General features: G+C 48.6%; 1 protein-coding gene across 1 annotated transcript in view; it reads right to left on the bottom strand.

Annotated features, from left to right (window-relative positions):
- The window catches only part of LOC144504067 (SPRY domain-containing protein 3-like), a 450,173-nt gene that overhangs the window by 119,813 nt on the left and 310,083 nt on the right, over positions 1 to 20,277 (bottom strand). The window contains exon 7 of the mRNA XM_078229230.1: positions 11,925 to 12,074. Within this exon, the coding sequence (XP_078085356.1) occupies positions 11,925 to 12,074 (150 nt within the window). The remainder of the gene's footprint in view (positions 1 to 11,924; positions 12,075 to 20,277) is intronic.

Raw genomic sequence — 20,277 nt, 5'->3', positions numbered from 1 at the left:
GTGCGGCACTCCCTCAGTGCTGTATTGGCAGCATCAAGCTGGATTATGGACTCAAATCTCTTGAATGGGTGTTGAACCCACGGGTTAGCTGCTAATTGCCAGGTCCCGGCTGAGGCTGAAGTAAAGATTTTCCTTCACTGTTTCCAGCCCGTGACTCTGCTTCACTGGCAGTGAAGGACGCCGGCATCTCCACATCATCACTGGCAGTGAAGGACGCCGGCATCTCCACATCATCACTGGCAGTGAAGGACGCTGGCATCTCCACATCATCACTGGCAGTGAAGGACGCCGGCATCTCCACATCATCACTGGCAGTCCACAGGGTTCATTCCCGGTGAAGCTTTTCCCCAGGACATTTCATTTTCTGCATCTTCACTGTTCTCCAAAGGAAGCGTGCCCATCCCAGCGATGATGGTTCCTGAATCCTGTTCCAAGCTGCTATTCCACTTCCCGCAGGAACCATTCCCAGTCGGAATGTTGCTGAATGTCTGTCTCAGGTCTGGTTTAGTGAACACTCTCCCTGGTGTCTTGTCCTGTATCCCTGAACCAACATTACGAAAACAGGTTACATGCTCGTTATGTCCCTGGGCTTTGTGGGAGCTTGCTGTGCACAAATATTCCCCCTGCATTTCCAAAACCGCAGCAAGAACCACATTTCAAAAATTACTAAACTGGCTGAAATTCGGTTGGATCTAAAAGTGAATGTGCCGCTGTTGGAAGGTTGTAGAAACCCAGCTGGCTGAGTGATGTTCTCCCTGGATGGGGTTATACGTGACTCCAGCCTCACTCCGATGTGCCTAACTCTTTGACAGCCTTCTGGGATGGACAGACAAGTCATTGTGGTAGATCAAATATTATCAAGAGGTCCAGCAACACCTTCTCAGAGCAACTCAGAGTCAACACAATACATTCAGTTCTTGTTAATGACACCAGTATTCAAGAATATTGCTCTCGGTGCTAAAGGGATTAAGGAATGTGGGGGGAAGGGGGATCGGGATATTGAATTTGATGATCAGCCATGATCAAAATGAATGGCAGAGCAGGCTCGAAGGGCCGAATGGCCTACTTCTGCTTCTAGTTTCTATGTTAATCTGACCGTAGTGGGTCGGATCTCAAACAATGACGAGACAGAGAACAGGAATGAGATAGAGAATCTGGTGAACTGGTGCGGCAACAATAATCTCTCCCTCAACGTCAACAAAACGAAGGATTTCGTCATCAACTTCAGGAAGTGTAAAGAAGAACATGTCCCTGTCTACATCAATGGGGACAAGTAGAAAGGGTCGAGAGCTTCAAGTTTTTAGGTGTCCAGATCTCCAACAACCTGTCCTGGTCCCCCCCATGCCGCCACTATAGTTAAGAAACCCCACCAATGCCTCTACTTTCTCAGAAGACTAAGGAAATTTGGCATGTCAGCTGCGACTCTCACCAACTTTTACAGATGCACCATAGAAAGCATTCTTTCTGGTTGTATCACAGCTTGGTATGGCTCCTGCTCTGCCCAAGACTGCAAGGCACTACAAAAAGTCATGAATATAGCCCAATCCATCACGTGAACCAGCCTCCCATCCATTGACTCCGTCTGCACTTTCAGCTGCCTCGGCAAAGCAGCCAACATAATCAAGAACCCGACCCACTCCAGACATTCTCTCTTCCACCTTTCGTCGGGAAAAAGGTACAAAGGTCTGAGGTCACGTACCAACCGACTCAAGAACAGCTTCTTCCCTGCTGCTGTCAGACTTTTGAATGGACCTACCTCGCATTAAGTTGATCTTTCTCTACACCCTAGCTATGACAATAATCAATCAAATCAAAATTAAATCAAATAAATAAATAAAAAAGCAAACGCCCTTTGACCTGCTCTGTCTTTCGTGCTGCTTTATTTCTCGATGATGATTCTGTCCTCACAGAGAATTATTCTTCCTTTCCACTTACTCACACAACATTGAAGTGAAATAACTGGGGCCGCACTTCACTTGTGAGTGTGAGTGTGAGTATGGGCTCTCCTAATGTAGACTCCATCCTCACACAACCTGCCGAGACTCTGTACACACTCACCCTCACAGCTCAAGAGTGTTACAGGAAGCCCAAAACTAACCTGTCCCTCCCAGTAAGGACATATAACCAACCTATCCTGCTTCAATCCAACTACCCCAGTCTGACCCCCCCCGACTCCACCCCGACCCCACCCCGACCCCACCCCGACCCAACCTATCCCATCCCAACCCAACTTATCCCACCCCGACCCCACCAACTCCACCCCGGCCCCACCTACCCCACCCTGACCCCATCCTGACCCAACGTACCCCACCCCGCCCCCACTTACCCCACCCTGACCCCACCTACCCCACCCCAACCCAACCTCCCCCACCCAACCCAACCTCCCCCACCCTGACCCCACCTACCCCACCCTGACCCCACCTACCCCACCCCAACCCCACCCCAACCCAACCTCCCCCACCCCGACCCCACCCTGACCCCACCTACCCCACCCTGACCCCACCTACCCCACCCCAACCCTAATCCAAACTAAGCCAAAGTGAACCAAATCCAACTGAACCAAAGATAAATTAACTCCATCCACCCAATCCCAACCCCAACCCCACTCACCCAATGCTACTCTTTCCAACCCCAACCCAACCAATCAAATTAAGCCACCCTAACTCAACCATTCGTCATCTTCTGATTGGAAGATGTTGTCTAATCAGGGTCATGAATTTCTGCCGTGGGTTTCCATGTGACGGAACAGGTTGATTCTCCACCCATTGGTCCCTGTTTAAATGGGCAGGATTTCCATTGCAATAGTGGAATTGGGGGTGTTGGGTTTGCTGGATTTTCGTCTGCCTTGAGATTTACAACTCAAATGTTTAGTTTGTGTCACAGTCGAGACGCAAGATAAATAAACAGATTCAACGGCTGGGCTATTTTATAACCTCATTTTTTGTGTTTTATCAAAATGGACAATGAATGAGCAAACAGCATGTCTCCAACTGGTCATAGAATCATAGAAACCCTACAGTGCAGAAGGAGGCCATTCGGCCCATCAAGTCTGCACCGACCACAATCCCACCCAGGCCCTGCCCCCACATATATTTTACCCGCTAATCCCTCTAACCTACACATCCCAGGACTCTAAGGGGCAATTTTTTTAACCTGGCCAATCAACCTAACCCGCACATCTTTGGACTGTGGGAGGAAACCGGAGCACCCGGAGGAAACCCACACAGACACGAGGAGAATGTGCAAACTCCACACAGACAGTGACCCGAGCCGGGAATCGAACCCGGGACCCTGGAGCTGTGAAGCAGCAGTGCTAACCACTGTGCTACCGTGCCGCCCCTTGAGGCTTTGCAGCAGGTTCAAGGTAAGAATTCAATTCAATTCAACATTATTGCCATTGTATAGCGCACAAATGTAGCAAGATGTGAGCTTGCAGGCTCCCAAGACACAAAGCAAAAAGCAAACGCAGTAGTCATTAGAAAATAGTGCCAGTAGTCATTGAGTGTACTCATTGCCCATTGGCTGGGAATATATTAAAGGATGGAGCTCACAGCTGGGTAACAGCTCTGGGGAAGAGGCTGTTTCTGAGCCTGGCCGTACGGACTCGAATGTAGCGAGGGGCAAACAGTGGCTGGGATGGGTGGGATCTCTAGGAATGCAGAGAGATCTCCGCAGATAGCGTTTGTGATGAATGTCCTGGGTGGTTGGTAGCTGGGTGCCGATGATGTATTGGGCAGTTTTGATTCCCTGCTGCAGAACTTTCCGGTCAGAAATGGAGCAGCTGCCGTATCACACCGTAATGCAGTTCGACAAGATGCTCTTTGTTGTGCACCGGTGGAAGTTTGAGAGAAGCTAGTCGGAGGGGGGGTTCTCTTTAACCTCCTCAGGAAGTATAGGCGCTGCTGAGCTTTCTTCATTCGGGACGAGGAGTTGAGGGACCACGAGAGGCCCTCCATGATGTGGACCCCAGGACTTTGAGGCTGCGGACCCTTCCCACCTCGACCCCATTGATGTAAATGGGGTGTGTGCTGCCTCTGGACTTCCTGAAGTCATCAATGAGTTCTTTGGTCTTCTTAATGTTGAGGGCCAGGTTGTTTCCAGCGCTCCACATCAACAGATGTTGGACCTCCTCCCTGTAGGCTGGCTCATTGTTACTGGTGATCAGGCCAACCACCTGATTGTAACAATGACGTGGACATGATGTCAGATCTCCCACTCCACCTGACGAAGGAGCAGCACGCTCCGAAAGCTAGTGGCATTTGCTACCAAATAAACCTGTTGGACTTTAACCTGGTGTTGTTAGACTTCTTACTGTAGCAATGGCCACAGGAACAGTCAGTCTGGTCCAGCTAACTCCAGACTAAGGAAAACCCTGACAGGTTATAATCTCCCATCATGGTGTTAATGATCGAAGCATTATCAGTGGATAACACCAGGGAAAGAGAGCGTTGCTTTGTTAACCCAAACTGTTACCAAAAACAAAAAGGAATCCCAGCTCCAATTAAATCCCAGGACTCTGTTCATATGACTAATACTGAGGGGGTCTGTCACAGAACCGCCCTCCCCCAAGCTGCACTGTGATATTGTCTTTTGGAACAAAGAACAATACAGCACAGGAACAGGCCCTTCGGCCCTCCAAGCCCGTGCCGCTCCCTGGTCCAAACGAGACCATTCTTTTGTATCCCTCCATTCCCACTCCGTTCATGTGGCTATCTAGATAAGTCTTAAACGTTCCCAGTGTGTCCGCCTCCACCACCTTGCCCGGCAGCGCATTCCAGGCCCCCACCACCCTCTGTGTAAAATATGTCCTTCTGATATCCGTGTTCAACCTCCCCCCCCCTCACCTTGAACCTATGACCCCTCGTGAACGTCACCACCGATCTGAGAAAAAGCTTCCCGCCGTTCACCCTATCTATGCCTTTCATAATTTTATACACCTCTATTAGGTCACCCCTCATCCTCCGTCTTCCCAGTGAGAACAACCCCAGTTTACCCAATCTCTCCTCATAACTAAGCCCCTCCATACCAGGCAACATCCTGGTAAACCTCTTCTGCACTCTCTCTAAAGCCTCCACGTCCTTCTGGTAGTGTGGCGACCAGAATTGGGCGCAGTATTCCAAATGCGGCTGAACCAATGTTCTATACAACTGCAACATCAGACCCCAACTTTTATACTCTATGCCCCGTCCAATAAAGGCAAGCATGCCATATGCCTTATTCACCACCTTCTCCACCTGTGACGTCACCTTCAAGGATCTGTGGACTTGCACACCCAGGTCCCTCTGCGTATCTACACCCTTTATGGTTCTGCCATTTATCGTATAGCTCCTCCCTACATTATTTCTACCAAAATGCATCACTTCGCATTTATCAGGATTGAACTCCATCTGCCATTTCTTTGCCCAAATTTCCAGCCAATCTATATCCTTATGTAGCCTCTGACAATGTTCCTCACTATCTGCAAGTCCTGCCAATTTTGTGTCGTCCGCAAACTTACTGATCACCCCAGTTACACCTTCTTCCAGATCGTTTATATAAATCACAAACAGCAGAGGTCCCAATACAGAGCCCTGCGGAACACCACTAGTCACAGGCATCCAGCCGGAAAAAGACCCTTCCACTACCACCCTCTGTCTTCTGTGACCAAGCCAGTTCTCCACCCATCTAGCTACCTCCCCCTTTATCCCATGAGATCCAACCTTTTGCACCAACCTACCATGAGGGACTTTGTCAAACGCTTTACTAAAGTCCATACAGACGACATCCACGGCTCTTCCCTCATCAACCATTCTAGTCACTTCTTCAAAAAACTCCACCAGGTTAGTGAGGCATGACCTCCCTCTCACAAAACCATGCTGACTATCGTTAATGAGTTTATTCCTTTCTAAATGCGCATACATCCTATCTCTAAGAATCCTCTCCAACAACTTCCCTACCACGGACGTCAAGCTCACCGACCTATAATTTCCCGGGTTATCCTTCCTACCCTTCTTAAATAACGGGACCACGTTAGCTATCCTCCAATCCTCTGGGACCTCACCTGTGTCCAGTGACGAGACAAAGATTTGGGTCAGAAGCCCAGCGATTTCATCTCTCGTCTCCCTGAGCAGCCTTGGATAGATTCCATCAGGCCCTGGGGATTTGTCAGTCTTTATATTCTCTAAAAAACCTAACACTTCCTCCCTTATAATGGAGATTTTCGCTAACGGGTCAACACTCCCCTCTGAGACACTCCCGGTCAACACATCCCTCTCCTTTGTGAATACTGACGCAAAGTATTCATTTAGGATCTCCCCTACTTCTTTGGGCTCTGAGCATAATTCCCCACTTTTGTCCCTGAGAGGTCCAATTTTTTCCCTGACAACCCTTTTGTTCCTAACGTATGAATAAAATGCCTTGGGATTCTCCTTAATCCTGTCTGCCAAGGACATTTTGTGACCCCTTTTTGCCCTTCTAATTCCTCGTTTGAGTTCTTTCCTACTTTCTTTGTACTCCTCCAGAGCTCTCTCCGTTTTTAGCTGCCTGGACCTAACATACGCCACTCTTTTCTTTTTGACCAATCCCTCAATTTCCCTGGTTATCCACGGTTCTCGAATCCTACCCTTCCTATCCTTCTTTTTTACAGGCACATGCCTATCCTGCAGCCCTAACAACTGTTCCTTAAAGACTCCCACATGCCAGATGTGGATTTACCCTCAAACAGCCTCTCCCAATCAACAGCTGCCTAATTCTGCCTAATCCTACTAAAGTTAGCCTTCCCCCAGTCCAACACCTTACCCTTGGGACACCACTCATCCTTTTCCATCGCTATCCTAAAGCTAACAGAATTGTGGTCACTATTCTTTGTTCTTTGTTTGTTGTGAATGTAGCCCAATCCATCACGCAAACCAGCCTCCCATCCATTGACTCTGTCTACACTTCCCGTTGAACTGAACTCCAGCAGTTACTGTTTGACCTCCAAAGTGAACCGGGCTCCAGGCAACAGCCTGTGCTGTCTATCCTCAAGCTGGGTGGCAGCAGAAAGAACTCCGACCCTCGTCAAACCTGCCAACCGCCTGAACCACAGAACTTGTGCCTCCAAACAAACTCATTCAAAGCACCTTCTACCATTTGGGAATCTCGCTCTGGGAAAACAGAGCATTCTGCAATCAGCCAGCCTCCTGCAGAAGGAACTTTCCAGTTACCTCATGATTCCACACTCTGGATATTGTACAACCCATATTTTTACTGTGCTCATGTCCTGAACCCTCTTCCTTTTTCCTCATCCCCATTTATTGTGCAAGTGTAAAAGGGTGAACATTGTGAATCTCCTCTCGCATGCGTGTGTGTGTGTGTGTGTGTATGCCTGTGTGTATGCGTGTGTGTGTATGCGTGTGTGTGTATGCGTGCAAAAATAAACCAACTTACAGTGGCAGGCAGTGACTAGTGGGGTACCGCAGGGTTCAGCACTGGGACCCCCGCTATTCACAATATACATTAATGATTTGGACAAGGAATTGAATGCAATATCTCCAGATTTGCAGCCGACACTAAGCTGGGTGGCAGTGTGTGCTGTGGGGAGGATGCTAAGAGGCTGCAGGGTGACTTGGACAGGCTGGCTGAGTGGGCAAATACTTGGCAAATGCAATACAATGTGGGTAAATGTGAGGTTAGTTAGTTAGTTGGCAGTTTAGGAAAAGGAGAAGTGCAACATGACCTGGATGTCATGGTGGAACAGTCGCTGAAGGTTGGCATTCAGGTACAGCAGGCAGTGAGGAAAGCTAATGGCATGCTGGCCTTCATAGAATGAGGATTTGAGTATAGGAGTAAGGATGTCTTGCTGCAGTTATACAGGGCCTTGGTGAGGCCACACCTTGAGTATTGTGTGCAGTTTTGGTCTCCTCGTCTGAGGAAGGACATTCTTGCTGTTGAGGGAGTCCAGCGAAGGTTCACCAGACTGATTCCTGGAATGGCAGGACTGACATATGAAGAGAGACTGGATCGACTGGGCTTGTACTCACTGGAATTTAGAAGAATGCGAGGGAATCTCATAGAAACATATAAAATCCTGATGGGACTGGACAGGTTCGATATGGGAAGAATGTTCCCGATGTTGAGGAAGTCCAGGACTAGGGGTCACAGTCTAAGAATAAGGGATAAGCCATTCAGGACTGAGATGAGGAAGAACTTCTTCACTCAGAGAGTTGTGAACCTGTGGAATTCTCTCCCACAGAAAGCTGTTGGTGCCGATTCATTAGATATGTTTAAGAGGGAGCTGGACGTGGACCTCGTGGCTGAAGAGATCATAGTGGTATGGAGAGAAAGCGGGAGTGGGATACTGAAAGTGCATGATGTGTGCGTCAGCGTGTGTGTGCGCGTGTCAGTGTGTGTGTGTCAGCGTGTGTGTGTGTGTGTGTCAGTGTGTGGTTTTGAATTTGTGTGTATGTCAGCATGTGTGGGTCAGCGTGTGTGTTTGTGTGTCAGTGTGTTTGTGTGTTTGTCAGTGTGTGTGTGTCTGTGTGTGTGTGTGTGTGTGTGTATGTCAGTGTGTGTGTCAGTGTGTGTGTCTGTGTGTTTGTGTGTATGTCAGCATGTGTGTGTGTCTGTGTGCGTGTGTGTGTTTGTGTGTGTGTCAGTGTGTTTGTGTGTGTGTCAGTGTGTGTCTCTGTGTGTGTGTCAGCGTGTGTGTGTGTCAGTGTGTGTCTCTGTGTGTGTGTCAGTGTGTTTGTGTGTGTATCAGCGTGTGTGTGTCAGCATGTGTGTTCGTGTGTGGGTCTGTGTGTGTGTGTGTCAGCGTGTGTGTGCGTGTCAGCGTGTGTCAGTGTGTTTGTGTGTGAGTCTGTGTGTGTGTGTGTGTCAGCATGTGTGTGCGTGTCAGCGTGTGTCAGTGTGTTTGTGTGTGTGTCTGTGTGTCAGCGTGTTTGTGTGTCAGCATGTGTGCCAGCATGTGTGTTTGTATGTATGTCAGTGTGTATGTGTGTGTGTGTTTGTGTGTGTGTGTGTGTCAGTGTGTATGTGTGTGTGTGTCAGTGTTTTTGTGTGTCTGTGTGTGTGTCAGTGTGTGTGTCAGTGTGTATGTGTTTGTATGTGTGTCAGTGTGTTTGTGTGTGTGTCTGTGTGTTTGTGTGTGTGTCTGTGTGTTTGTGTGTGTGTCAGCATGTGTGTGTCAGCATGTGTGTTTGTATGTATGTCAGTGTGTATGTGTATGTGTGTGTGTGTGTCAGTGTGTTTGTGTGTGTGTCTGTGTGTTTGTGTGTGTGTCAGCATGTGTGTTTGTATGTATGTCAGTGTGTATGTATGTGTGTGTGTGTGTTTGTGTGTGTGTCAGTGTGTATGTGTATGTGTGTGTGTGTTTGTGTGTGTGTGTCAGTGTGTGTGTGTCAGTGTGTATGTGTTTGTATGTGTGTCAGTGTGTCAGTGTGTGTGTCAGTGTGTTTGTGTGTGTGTCAGTGTGTTTGTGTGTGTGTCTGTGTGTGTGTGTCAGCATGTGTGTTTGTATGTATGTCAGTGTGTATGTGTGTGTGTGTTTGTGTGTGTGTCAGTGTGTATGTGTGTGTGTCAGTGTTTTTGTGTGTGTGTGTGTCAGTGTGTGTGTGTCAGTGTGTATGTGTTTGTGTGTGTGTCAGTGTTTTTGTGTGTGTGTGTCAGTGTGTGTGTGTCAGTGTGTATGTGTATGTGTGTGTGTGTGTGTGTGTGTGTTTGTGTGTGCGTGTCAGTGTGTTTGTGTGTCTGTCTGTGTGTGTGTGTCAGCATGTGTGTTGTGGATATGAAGCAGAGGGTCTCAGTGCTGTCACAGTTGAACGTGCTGCTGTCACTCAGTGTCACTCAGAACAAGCTGCGTTCAGGCTGTGGGGAACCGCGTCTCAGCATGAATCAGCAAGACAGCAAAATGAAAGCCAGTCACAGCTCTGGGCTGTATTTACTGACAGGGTTTTGACCGGTGCTGGGGCGCACTGCATACAACAGCGTCTGAATAACTCTCGCACGCTGCTCAGAACAGGAATGCTTCCATTGTTCCCATCCATAATGTGAGGGGACGGACAGAATTCCAACACGGAGCATTTTTAAATAAATTCCCCACTCCTTCAACACACAAACCCCAGCGTTTGAAATAGAAATTAAACAATCAAATAACCTTTCTCTGGGACTTCGAAAACCACACAAAGTAATCTCTCAATCTTCCCCATTCCTGATAGAATCACAAACATTACCACAGTGTTTACTTACACACTGGCTTTAATGAGGAAATCTGCTTTTCACACTGTCACTCTGAGTGAGTGGTGTCACGGAACACAGGATTCCCATTACCCCAGGGAGAACTCACATTTCCATAGATATTCTAAAGTGTACGCAGCCAATGAAATGCTTCTTGAAGCATTGACACTGTGGGAATGGGAGAAATGTGGCAACCAATTTGTACACAGCAAGATCCCATAAATGTCAAGATGATTAAAAAAATATATCCATGATACGTGGGCACCGCTGGTTAGACCAGCATTTATTACCCATCCCTAATTGCCCCTTGAGAAGGTGGTGGTGATCTGCCTTCTTAAACCGCCGCAGGCCATATGGTGTAGGTACACCCACAGTGCTGTTAGGGAGAGAGTTCCAGGGTTTTGACCCAGCGACAGTGAAGGGATGGTGATATATTTCCAAGTCAGGATGGTGAGTGACTTGGAAGGGAACCTCCAGGTGGTGGTGTTCCCAGGTATCTGCTGCTTTTGTCCTTCTAGATGGTAGAGATTCTGGGCTTGGAAGGTGCTGCCTAAGGAGCCTTGGTGAGTCCTTTCAGTGCATCTTGTAGACGGTACACAATGTTCATTGGTGATGGAGGGATTGAATGTTTGTGGAAGGGGTAGTAATCAAACGGACTGCTTTGTCCTGGATGGTGTCGAGCTTCTTGAGTGTTGTTGGGGCTGCTCCCATCCAGGCAAGTGGAAAGTATTCCTGACTTGTGCTTTGTAGATGGTGGATAGGCTTTGGGGAGTCAGGAGTTGTGTTACTCACTGCAGAATTCTCAACCTCTGACCTGCTCCTGAAGCCACAGTATTTATCTGGCTGGGTCCAGTTCAGTTTCTGGTCAATGGTAACCCCCAGGATGTTGATAGTGGGGGGATTCAGTGATTGTGTGAGGAAGTGCTTCCTGACATCCCTGACATTCTATGGGCGGCACGGTGGCACAGTTGTTAGCGCTGCTGTCTCACAGCACCAGGGTCCCAGGTTCAATTCCAGCCTCGGGTCACTGTCTGTGTGGAGTTTACACAGTAAGAAGTTTAACAACACCAGGTTAAAGTCCAACAGGTTTATTTGGTAGCAAAAGCCACAAGTGGCTTTTGCTACCAAATAAACCTGTTGGACTTTAACCTGGTGTTGTTAAACTTCTTACTGTGTTTACCCCAGTCCAACGCCGGCATCTCCACATCATGTGTGGAGTTTTCACATTCTCTCCATATCTGCGTGGGTTTCCTCCGGGTGCTCCAGTTTCCTTCCACAGTCTAAAGATGGGTAGGTTAGGTTGATTGGCCGTGCTAAATTGACCCGAGCGTGAGGGGGATTAGCAGGGTAAATATGTGGGTTTGCAGGAATAGTGCCTGGGTGGGATTATGGTTGGTATAGACTCGATGGGCTGAATGGCCTCCTTATGTACTATGGGGATTCCATGATTCCTCTCTGAATGGCCTAGCTCCAAGCTGAAGGCTCTGCCCCCTTGTTCTGGACTCCCCCCAACAGAGGAAACAGTTTCTCCATCAACCTTACTGAATATTTAAATAATGGCAAACCCCTCGATTAGATCACCTCTTAATATTCGACACCCAAGGGAATAGAAATCTAGTTTAACATGGGTATAATTTTGGTGAATCTGTGCTTATCACAACTGCTGAACAGAGACAGAGATACACAGTGCGACTTCCCTTGAAAGGGGTGACAATTTAGCCTCCACTTACCTTTCTTGCTACCCCCACAGCGATGTAACACTTCTCTCCAGGATTCACAATCTCCACCTCAAAGTAATGGCTCCTGGTGCTGAGAGGAAACTTTGCCTGTGCAAGTCCCACATCCATGATGCTTCTTCCTTTCCCTGCATACTCTAGTACCTAATGAAAGAGGCAGAGTGAGAGAAACAGAGTGAGAGAGAGAGAGAGAGGGGGACTGAGTGAGAGAGAGAGAGGGACAGAGAGAGAGAGAGGGGGACTGAGTGAGGGAGAGGGACAGAGAGGGGGGGGGAGTGAGTGAGAGAGAGAGAGAGAGAGAAGGGGACTGAGTGAGAGAGAGAGGGGGACAGAGAGAGAGAGGGGGACTGAGTGAGGGAGAGGGACAGAGAGAGGAGGGGGGGAACAGAGAGAGAGAGGGGGGGGAGTGAGTGAGAGAGAGAGAAGGGGACTGAGTGAGAGAGAGAGAGGGACAGAGAGAGAGAGAGAGAGGGGGACTGAGTGAGAGAGAGAGAGGGACAGAGAGAGAGAGGGGGACTGAGTGAGGGAGAGGGACAGAGAGGGGGGAGGGAACAGAGAGAGAGAGAGGGGGGGGAGTGAGTGAGAGGGAAGGGGACTGAGTGAGAGAGAGAAAGGGACAGAGAGAGAGAGAGAGAGGGGGACTGAGTGAGGGAGAGGGACAGAGAGGGGGGGGGGCGGACAGAGAGAGAGAGTGTGAGAGACTGAGTGTGAAGAGAGAGCGAGAGAGAGGGACAGAGTGAGAGACAGATTGAAAGAGGTAGAATGATACAATGAGAGAGTGAGTGAGTAAATGAAACCGAGAGATAGAGGGAGACAAATTGTGAGGGAGTGAGAGTATAGGAGGCATTGAGAGACAGAGAGGGGGTGGGAGGTGGCGGGGGGGAAGAGATTGAGAGAGACAGAGAGAAACATTGAGAAAGAATATAATTGTTGTGAGGTGAAAGCTAAGGCAGATACAGACACACATTGGGCCGGATTTTCCGACTGCGCCTCGCCTGAGGGTCGGAAAATCCTGCCTGAGGTCAACGGACCTTTCCATGGTTGGTGTCCCGGAATCCACGATTCCTGTGTCGGGACGGGTGGAAAAATACTGTCCATTAAATCAATGAACAGAGCCAGACCTGCAGTTTGACCCCATCACGGTCCCCCCTCTACCACCCCCACCTCCCCGCCCCCCCTCCCCCACCTCATTAACTATCTCAATGCTTCAAACACTCCAGCACGACCTCAACAAAGACATTTCTCCTAAATTCTTTCTTTGGCCTGCCAGCACTTTTCTTAGATGATTTCCTCTGTGCCCTGAACTCTCCAACATGTGGAAGCAGTCCACACATTCCCACCCTCCAGCATCTTAAAACCCCTCTCCAGTCTCCTCTTAATCTTCTCCACAGGAAGGAGCTCACAACAACTATAATCTCTAAACCACTCATCCTGGAAACACCATCTCGAATCCAATCACAGGTGATCGGGAAACCAGTCATTCCCGTGACGCAGTGTCAGATGCTGAATATTAATGACAACTTGCTTCACTTTCTAAATGCCCATCTCTGATTTTAATCATTCCACCACTGGCTGCTGTGCCTGGGCCGAAAGCTCTGAAATTCCCTCCCGAAGCTTCTCTGCCTCTCTATTGTAAGGAGTTAGAGCGTTGATCTTACGACCTCAGCCCAGTGTTCAGTGAGGCGAGGTGATAAGGCTGGGTGCGGGATGAAAAATGGGGATTGCGCCGGTTTCCCACCTCCCCTGACACCACCATCATCATCCCTCGGCACGCCCTGTCTCACAAGCAGGACAGACCCAGTAGAGGTGGCGGGCAGGACACAGTTGGGAGGGAGTTGCCCTGGGGATCCTCAATATTGACTCCAGAACCCATGAAATCTCATGGCATCAGATCAAAACTGGGCAAGGAAACCAACCAGCTACAGATAAGATCCTATTACTTAACATCAGCAGCACACCTCCATGTTGAAAACCAATGGGAGCAAGCACGGTGAGGGTGTGCAGTGTATCAGAGTGTTACAGTGAGGGGTGTGGGGTATATCAGTCTGTTACAGTGTGGGGTGTGGGATATATCAGAGTGTTGCAGTGAGGGGTGTGGGGTATATCAGAGTGTTACAGTGAGGGGTGTGGGGTATATCAGAGTGTTACAGTGAGGGGTGTGGGGTATATCAGAGTGTTACAGTGAGGGGTGTGGGGTATATCAGAGTGTTACAGTGAGGGGTGTGAGGTATATCAGAGTGTTACAGTGAGGGGTGTGGGGTATATCAGAGTGTTACACTGAGGGGTGTGGGATATATCAGAGTGTTGCAGTGAGGAGTGTGGGGTATATCAGAGTGTTACAGTGAGGGGTGTGGGGTATATCAGAGTGTTACAGTGAGGGGTGTGGGGTATATCAGAGTGTTACAGTGAGGGGTGTGGGGAATATCAGAGTGTTGCAGTGAGGGGTGTGGGGTATATCAGAGTGTTACAGTGAGGGGTGTGGGGTATTTCAGAGTGTTACAGTGAGGGGTGTGAGGTATATCAGAGTGTTACAGTGAGGGGTGTGGGATATATCAGAGTGTTACAGTGAGGGGAGTGGGGTATATCAGAGTGTTACAGTGAGGGGTGTGGGGCATATCAGAGTGTTACAGTGAGGGGTATGAGGTATATCAGAGTGTTACAGTGAGGGGTGTGAGGTATATCAGAGTGTTACAGTGAGGGGTGTGAGGTATATCAGAGTGTTACAGTGAGGGGTGTGGGATATATCAGAGTGTTACAGTGAGGGGTGTGGGATATATCAGAGTGTTACAGTGAGGGATGTGGGATATATCAGAGTGTTACAGTGAGGGGTGTGGGGTATATCAGAGTGTTACAGTGAGGGGTGTGGGGTATATCAGAGTGTTACAGTGAGGGGTGTGGGATATATCAGAGTGTTGCAGTGAGGGGTGTGAGGTATATCAGAGTGTTACAGTGAGGGGTGTGGGATATATTAGAGTGTTACAGTGAGGAGTGTGGGATATATCAGAGTGTTACAGTGAGGGGCGTGGGGTATATCAGAGTGTTACAGTGAGGGGTGTGGGGTATATCAGAGTGTTACAGTGAGGGCTGTGGGGTATATCAGAGTGTTACAGTGAGGGCTGTGGGGTATATCAGAGTGTTACAGTGAGGGGTGTGGGGTATATCAGAGTGTTACAGTGAGGGGTGTGGGGTATATCAGAGTGTTACAGTGAGGGGTGTGTGGTATATCAGAGTGTTACAGTGAGGAGTGTGGGGTATATCATAGTGTTACAGTAAGGGGTGTGGGGTATATCAGAGTGTTACAGTGAGGAGTGTGGGGTATATCATAGTGTTACAGTAAGGGGTGTGGGGTATATCAGGGTGTTACAGTGAGGGGTATATCAGAGTGTTACAGTGAGGGGTGTGGGGTATATTAGAGTGTTGCAGTGAGGAGTGTGGGGTATATCATAGTGTTACAGTAAGGGGTGTGGGGTATATCAGAGTGTTACAGTGAGGAGTGTGGGGTATATCACAGTGTTACAGTAAGGGGTGTGGGGTATATCAGAGTGTTACAGTGAGGAGTGTGGGGTATATCATAGTGTTACAGTAAGGGGTGTGGGGTATATCAGGGTGTTACAGTGAGGGGTATATCAGAGTGTTACAGTGAGGGGTGTGGGGTATATCAGTCTGTTACAGTGAGGGGTGTGGGGTATATCAGAGTGTTACAGTGAGGGGTGTGGGGTATATCAGAGTGTTACAGTGAGGGGTGTGGGATATATCAGAGTGTTACAGTGAGGGGTGTGGGGTATATCAGAGTGTTACAGTGAGGGGTGTGGGATATATCAGAGTGTTGCAGTGAGGGGTGTGAGGTATATCAGAGTGTTACAGTGAGGGGTGTGGGATATATCAGAGTGTTACAGTGAGGAGTGTGGGATATATCAGAGTGTTACAGTGAGGGGTGTGGGGTATATCAGAGTGTTACAGTGAGGGGTGTGGGGTATATCAGAGTGTTACAGTGAGGGGTGTGGGGCATATCAGAGTGTTACAGTGAGGTGTGTGGGGTATATCAGAGTGTTACAGTGAGGGGTGTGGGGTATATCAGAGTGTTACAGTGTGGGGTGTGGGATATATCAGAGTGTTACAGTGAGGGGTGTGGGGTATATCAGAGTGTTACAGTGTGGGGTGTGGGATATATCAGAGTGTTACAGTGTGGGGTGTGGGATATATCAGAGTGTTACAGTGAGGGGTGTGGGGTATATCAGAGTGTTACAGTGAGGGGTGTGGGGTATATCAGAGTGTTACAGTGAGGGGTGTGAGGTATATCAGAGTGTTACAGTGAGGGGTGTGGGATATATCAGAGTGTTACAGTGAGAGGTGTGGGGTATATCAGAGAGTTACAGTGAGGGGCGTGGGGTATATCAGAGTGTTACAGTGAGGAGTGTGGGTATCTCAGAGTGTTACAGTGAGGGGTGTGGGATATATCAGAGTGTTACAGTGAGGGGTGTGGGGTATATCAGAGTGTTACAGTAAGGGGTGTGGGATATATCAGAGTGTTACAGTGAGGGGTGTGGGGTATATCAGAGTGTTACAGTGAGGGGTGTGGGGTATATCAGAGTGTTACGGTGAGGGGTGTGGGGTATATCAGAGTGTTACAGTGAGGGGTGTGGGATATATCAGAGTGTTACAGTGTGGGGTGTGGGATATATCAGAGTGTTACAGTGAGGGGTGTGGGGTATATCAGAGTGTTACAGTGAGGGGTGTGGGGTATATCAGAGTGTTACAGTGAGGGGTGTGGGATATATCAGAGTGTTACAGTGAGAGGTGTGGGGTATATCAGAGAGTTACAGTGAGGGGCGTGGGGTATATCAGAGTGTTACTGTGAGGAGTGTGGGTATCTCAGAGTGTTACAGTGAGGGGTGTGGGGTATATCAGAGTGTTGCAGTGAGGAGTGTGGGGTATATCAGAGTGTTACAGTGAGGGGTGTGGGGTATATCAGAGTGTTACAGTGAGGGGTGTGGGATATATCAGAGTGTTACAGTGAGGGGTGTGGGGTATATCATAGTGTTACAGTAAGGGGTGTGGGGTATATCAGAGTGTTACAGTGAGGAGTGTGGGGTATATCATAGTGTTACAGTAAGGGGTGTGGGGTATATCAGAGTGTTACAGTGAGGAGTGTGGGGTATATCATAGTGTTACAGTAAGGGGTGTGGGGTATATCAGGGTGTTACAGTGAGGGGTATATCAGAGTGTTACAGTGAGGGGTGTGGGGTATTTCAGAGTGTTGCAGTGAGGAGTGTGGGGTATATCATAGTGTTACAGTAAGGGGTGTGGGGTATATCAGAGTGTTACAGTGAGGAGTGTGGGGTATATCATAGTGTTACAGTAAGGGGTGTGGGGTATATCAGAGTGTTACAGTGAGGAGTGTGGGGTATATCACAGTGTTACAGTAAGGGGTGTGGGGTATATCAGAGTGTTACAGTGAGGAGTGTGGGGTATATCATAGTGTTACAGTAAGGGGTGTGGGGTATATCAGGGTGTTACAGTGAGGGGTATATCAGAGTGTTACAGTGAGGGGTGTGGGGTATATCAGTCTGTTACAGTGAGGGGTGTGGGGTATATCAGAGTGTTACAGTGAGGGGTGTGGGGTATATCAGAGTGTTACAGTGAGGGGTGTGGGATATATCAGAGTGTTACAGTGAGGGGTGTGGGGTATATCAGAGTGTTACAGTGAGGGGTGTGGGATATATCAGAGTGTTGCAGTGAGGGGTGTGAGGTATATCAGAGTGTTACAGTGAGGGGTGTGGGATATATCAGAGTGTTACAGTGAGGAGTGTGGGATATATCAGAGTGTTACAGTGAGGGGTGTGGGGTATATCAGAGTGTTACAGTGAGGGGTGTGGGGTATATCAGAGTGTTACAGTGAGGGGTGTGGGGCATATCAGAGTGTTACAGTGAGGTGTGTGGGGTATATCAGAGTGTTACAGTGAGGGGTGTGGGGTATATCAGAGTGTTACAGTGTGGGGTGTGGGATATATCAGAGTGTTACAGTGAGGGGTGTGGGGTATATCAGAGTGTTACAGTGTGGGGTGTGGGATATATCAGAGTGTTACAGTGTGGGGTGTGGGATATATCAGAGTGTTACAGTGAGGGGTGTGGGGTATATCAGAGTGTTACAGTGAGGGGTGTGGGGTATATCAGAGTGTTACAGTGAGGGGTGTGAGGTATATCAGAGTGTTACAGTGAGGGGTGTGGGATATATCAGAGTGTTACAGTGAGAGGTGTGGGGTATATCAGAGAGTTACAGTGAGGGGCGTGGGGTATATCAGAGTGTTACAGTGAGGAGTGTGGGTATCTCAGAGTGTTACAGTGAGGGGTGTGGGATATATCAGAGTGTTACAGTGAGGGGTGTGGGGTATATCAGAGTGTTACAGTAAGGGGTGTGGGATATATCAGAGTGTTACAGTGAGGGGTGTGGGGTATATCAGAGTGTTACAGTGAGGGGTGTGGGGTATATCAGAGTGTTACGGTGAGGGGTGTGGGGTATATCAGAGTGTTACAGTGAGGGGTGTGGGATATATCAGAGTGTTACAGTGTGGGGTGTGGGATATATCAGAGTGTTACAGTGAGGGGTGTGGGGTATATCAGAGTGTTACAGTGAGGGGTGTGGGGTATATCAGAGTGTTACAGTGAGGGGTGTGGGATATATCAGAGTGTTACAGTGAGAGGTGTGGGGTATATCAGAGAGTTACAGTGAGGGGCGTGGGGTATATCAGAGTGTTACTGTGAGGAGTGTGGGTATCTCAGAGTGTTACAGTGAGGGGTGTGGGGTATATCAGAGTGTTGCAGTGAGGAGTGTGGGGTATATCAGAGTGTTACAGTGAGGGGTGTGGGGTATATCAGAGTGTTACAGTGAGGGGTGTGGGATATATCAGAGTGTTACAGTGAGGGGTGTGGGGTATATCATAGTGTTACAGTTAGGGGTGTGGGGTATATCAGAGTGTTACAGTGAGGAGTGTGGGGTATATCATAGTGTTACAGTAAGGGGTGTGGGGTATATCAGAGTGTTACAGTGAGGAGTGTGGGGTATATCATAGTGTTACAGTAAGGGGTGTGGGGTATATCAGGGTGTTACAGTGAGGGGTATATCAGAGTGTTACAGTGAGGGGTGTGGGGTATTTCAGAGTGTTGCAGTGAGGAGTGTGGGGTATATCATAGTGTTACAGTAAGGGGTGTGGGGTATATCAGAGTGTTACAGTGAGGAGTGTGGGGTATATCATAGTGTTACAGTAAGGGGTGTGGGGTATATCAGAGTGTTACAGTGAGGAGTGTGGGGTATATCATAGTGTTACAGTAAGGGGTGTGGGGTATATCAGAGTGTTACAGTGAGGGGTGTGGGGTATATCAGAGTGTTACAGTGAGGGGTGTGGGATATATCAGAGTGTTACAGTGAGGGGTGTGGGGTATATCAGAGTGTTGCAGTGAGGAGTGTGGGGTATATCATAGTGTTACAGTAAGGGGTGTGGGGTATATCAGAGTGTTACAGTGAGGAGTGTGGGGTATATCATAGTGTTACAGTAAGGAGTGTGGGGTATATCAGAGTGTTACAGTGAGGAGTGTGGAGTATATCATAGTGTTACAGTAAGGGGTGTGGGGTATATCAGGGTGTTACAGTGAGGGGTATATCAGAGTGTTACAGTGAGGGGTGTGGGGTATATCATAGTGTTACAGTAAGGGGTGTGGGGTATATCAGGGTGTTACAGTGAGGGGTATATCAGAGTGTTACAGTGAGGGGTGTGGGGTATATCAGAGTGTTGCAGTGAGGGGTATATCAGAGTGTTACAGTGAGGAGTGTGGGGTATATCAGAGTGTTACAGTGAGGGGTGTGGGGTATATCAGAGTGTTACAGTAAGGGGTGTGGGATATATCATAGTGTTACAGTAAGGGGTGTGGGGTATATCAGAGTGTTACAGTGAGGGGTGTGGGGTATATCAGAGTGTTGCAGTGAGGGGTGTGGGTTATATCAGAGTGTTACAGTGAGGGGTGTGGGATATATCAGAGTGTTACAGTGAGGGGTGTGGGGTATATCAGTGTGTTACAGTGAGAGGTGTGGGATATATCAGAGTGTTACATTGAGGGGTTTGGGGTATATCAGAGTGTTACAGTGAGGGGTGTGGGGTATATCAGAGTGTTACAGTGAGGGGTGTGAGGTATCTCAGAGTGTTACAGTGAGAGGTGTGGGGTATGTCAGAGTGTTACAGTGAGGGGTGTGGGGTATATCAGAGTGTTACAGTGAGGGGTGTGGGGTATATCAGAGTGTTACAGTGCGGGCTGTGGGATATATCAGAGTGTTACAGTGAGGGCTGTGGGGTAT

Source organism: Mustelus asterias, chromosome 14 (genome assembly GCF_964213995.1).
Source record: "Mustelus asterias chromosome 14, sMusAst1.hap1.1, whole genome shotgun sequence".
In the NCBI taxonomy this organism is placed as follows: domain Eukaryota; kingdom Metazoa; phylum Chordata; class Chondrichthyes; order Carcharhiniformes; family Triakidae; genus Mustelus; species Mustelus asterias.
Note: the sequence above shows the minus strand (reverse complement) of the source record. Positions and strands in the feature narration are given on the sequence as shown.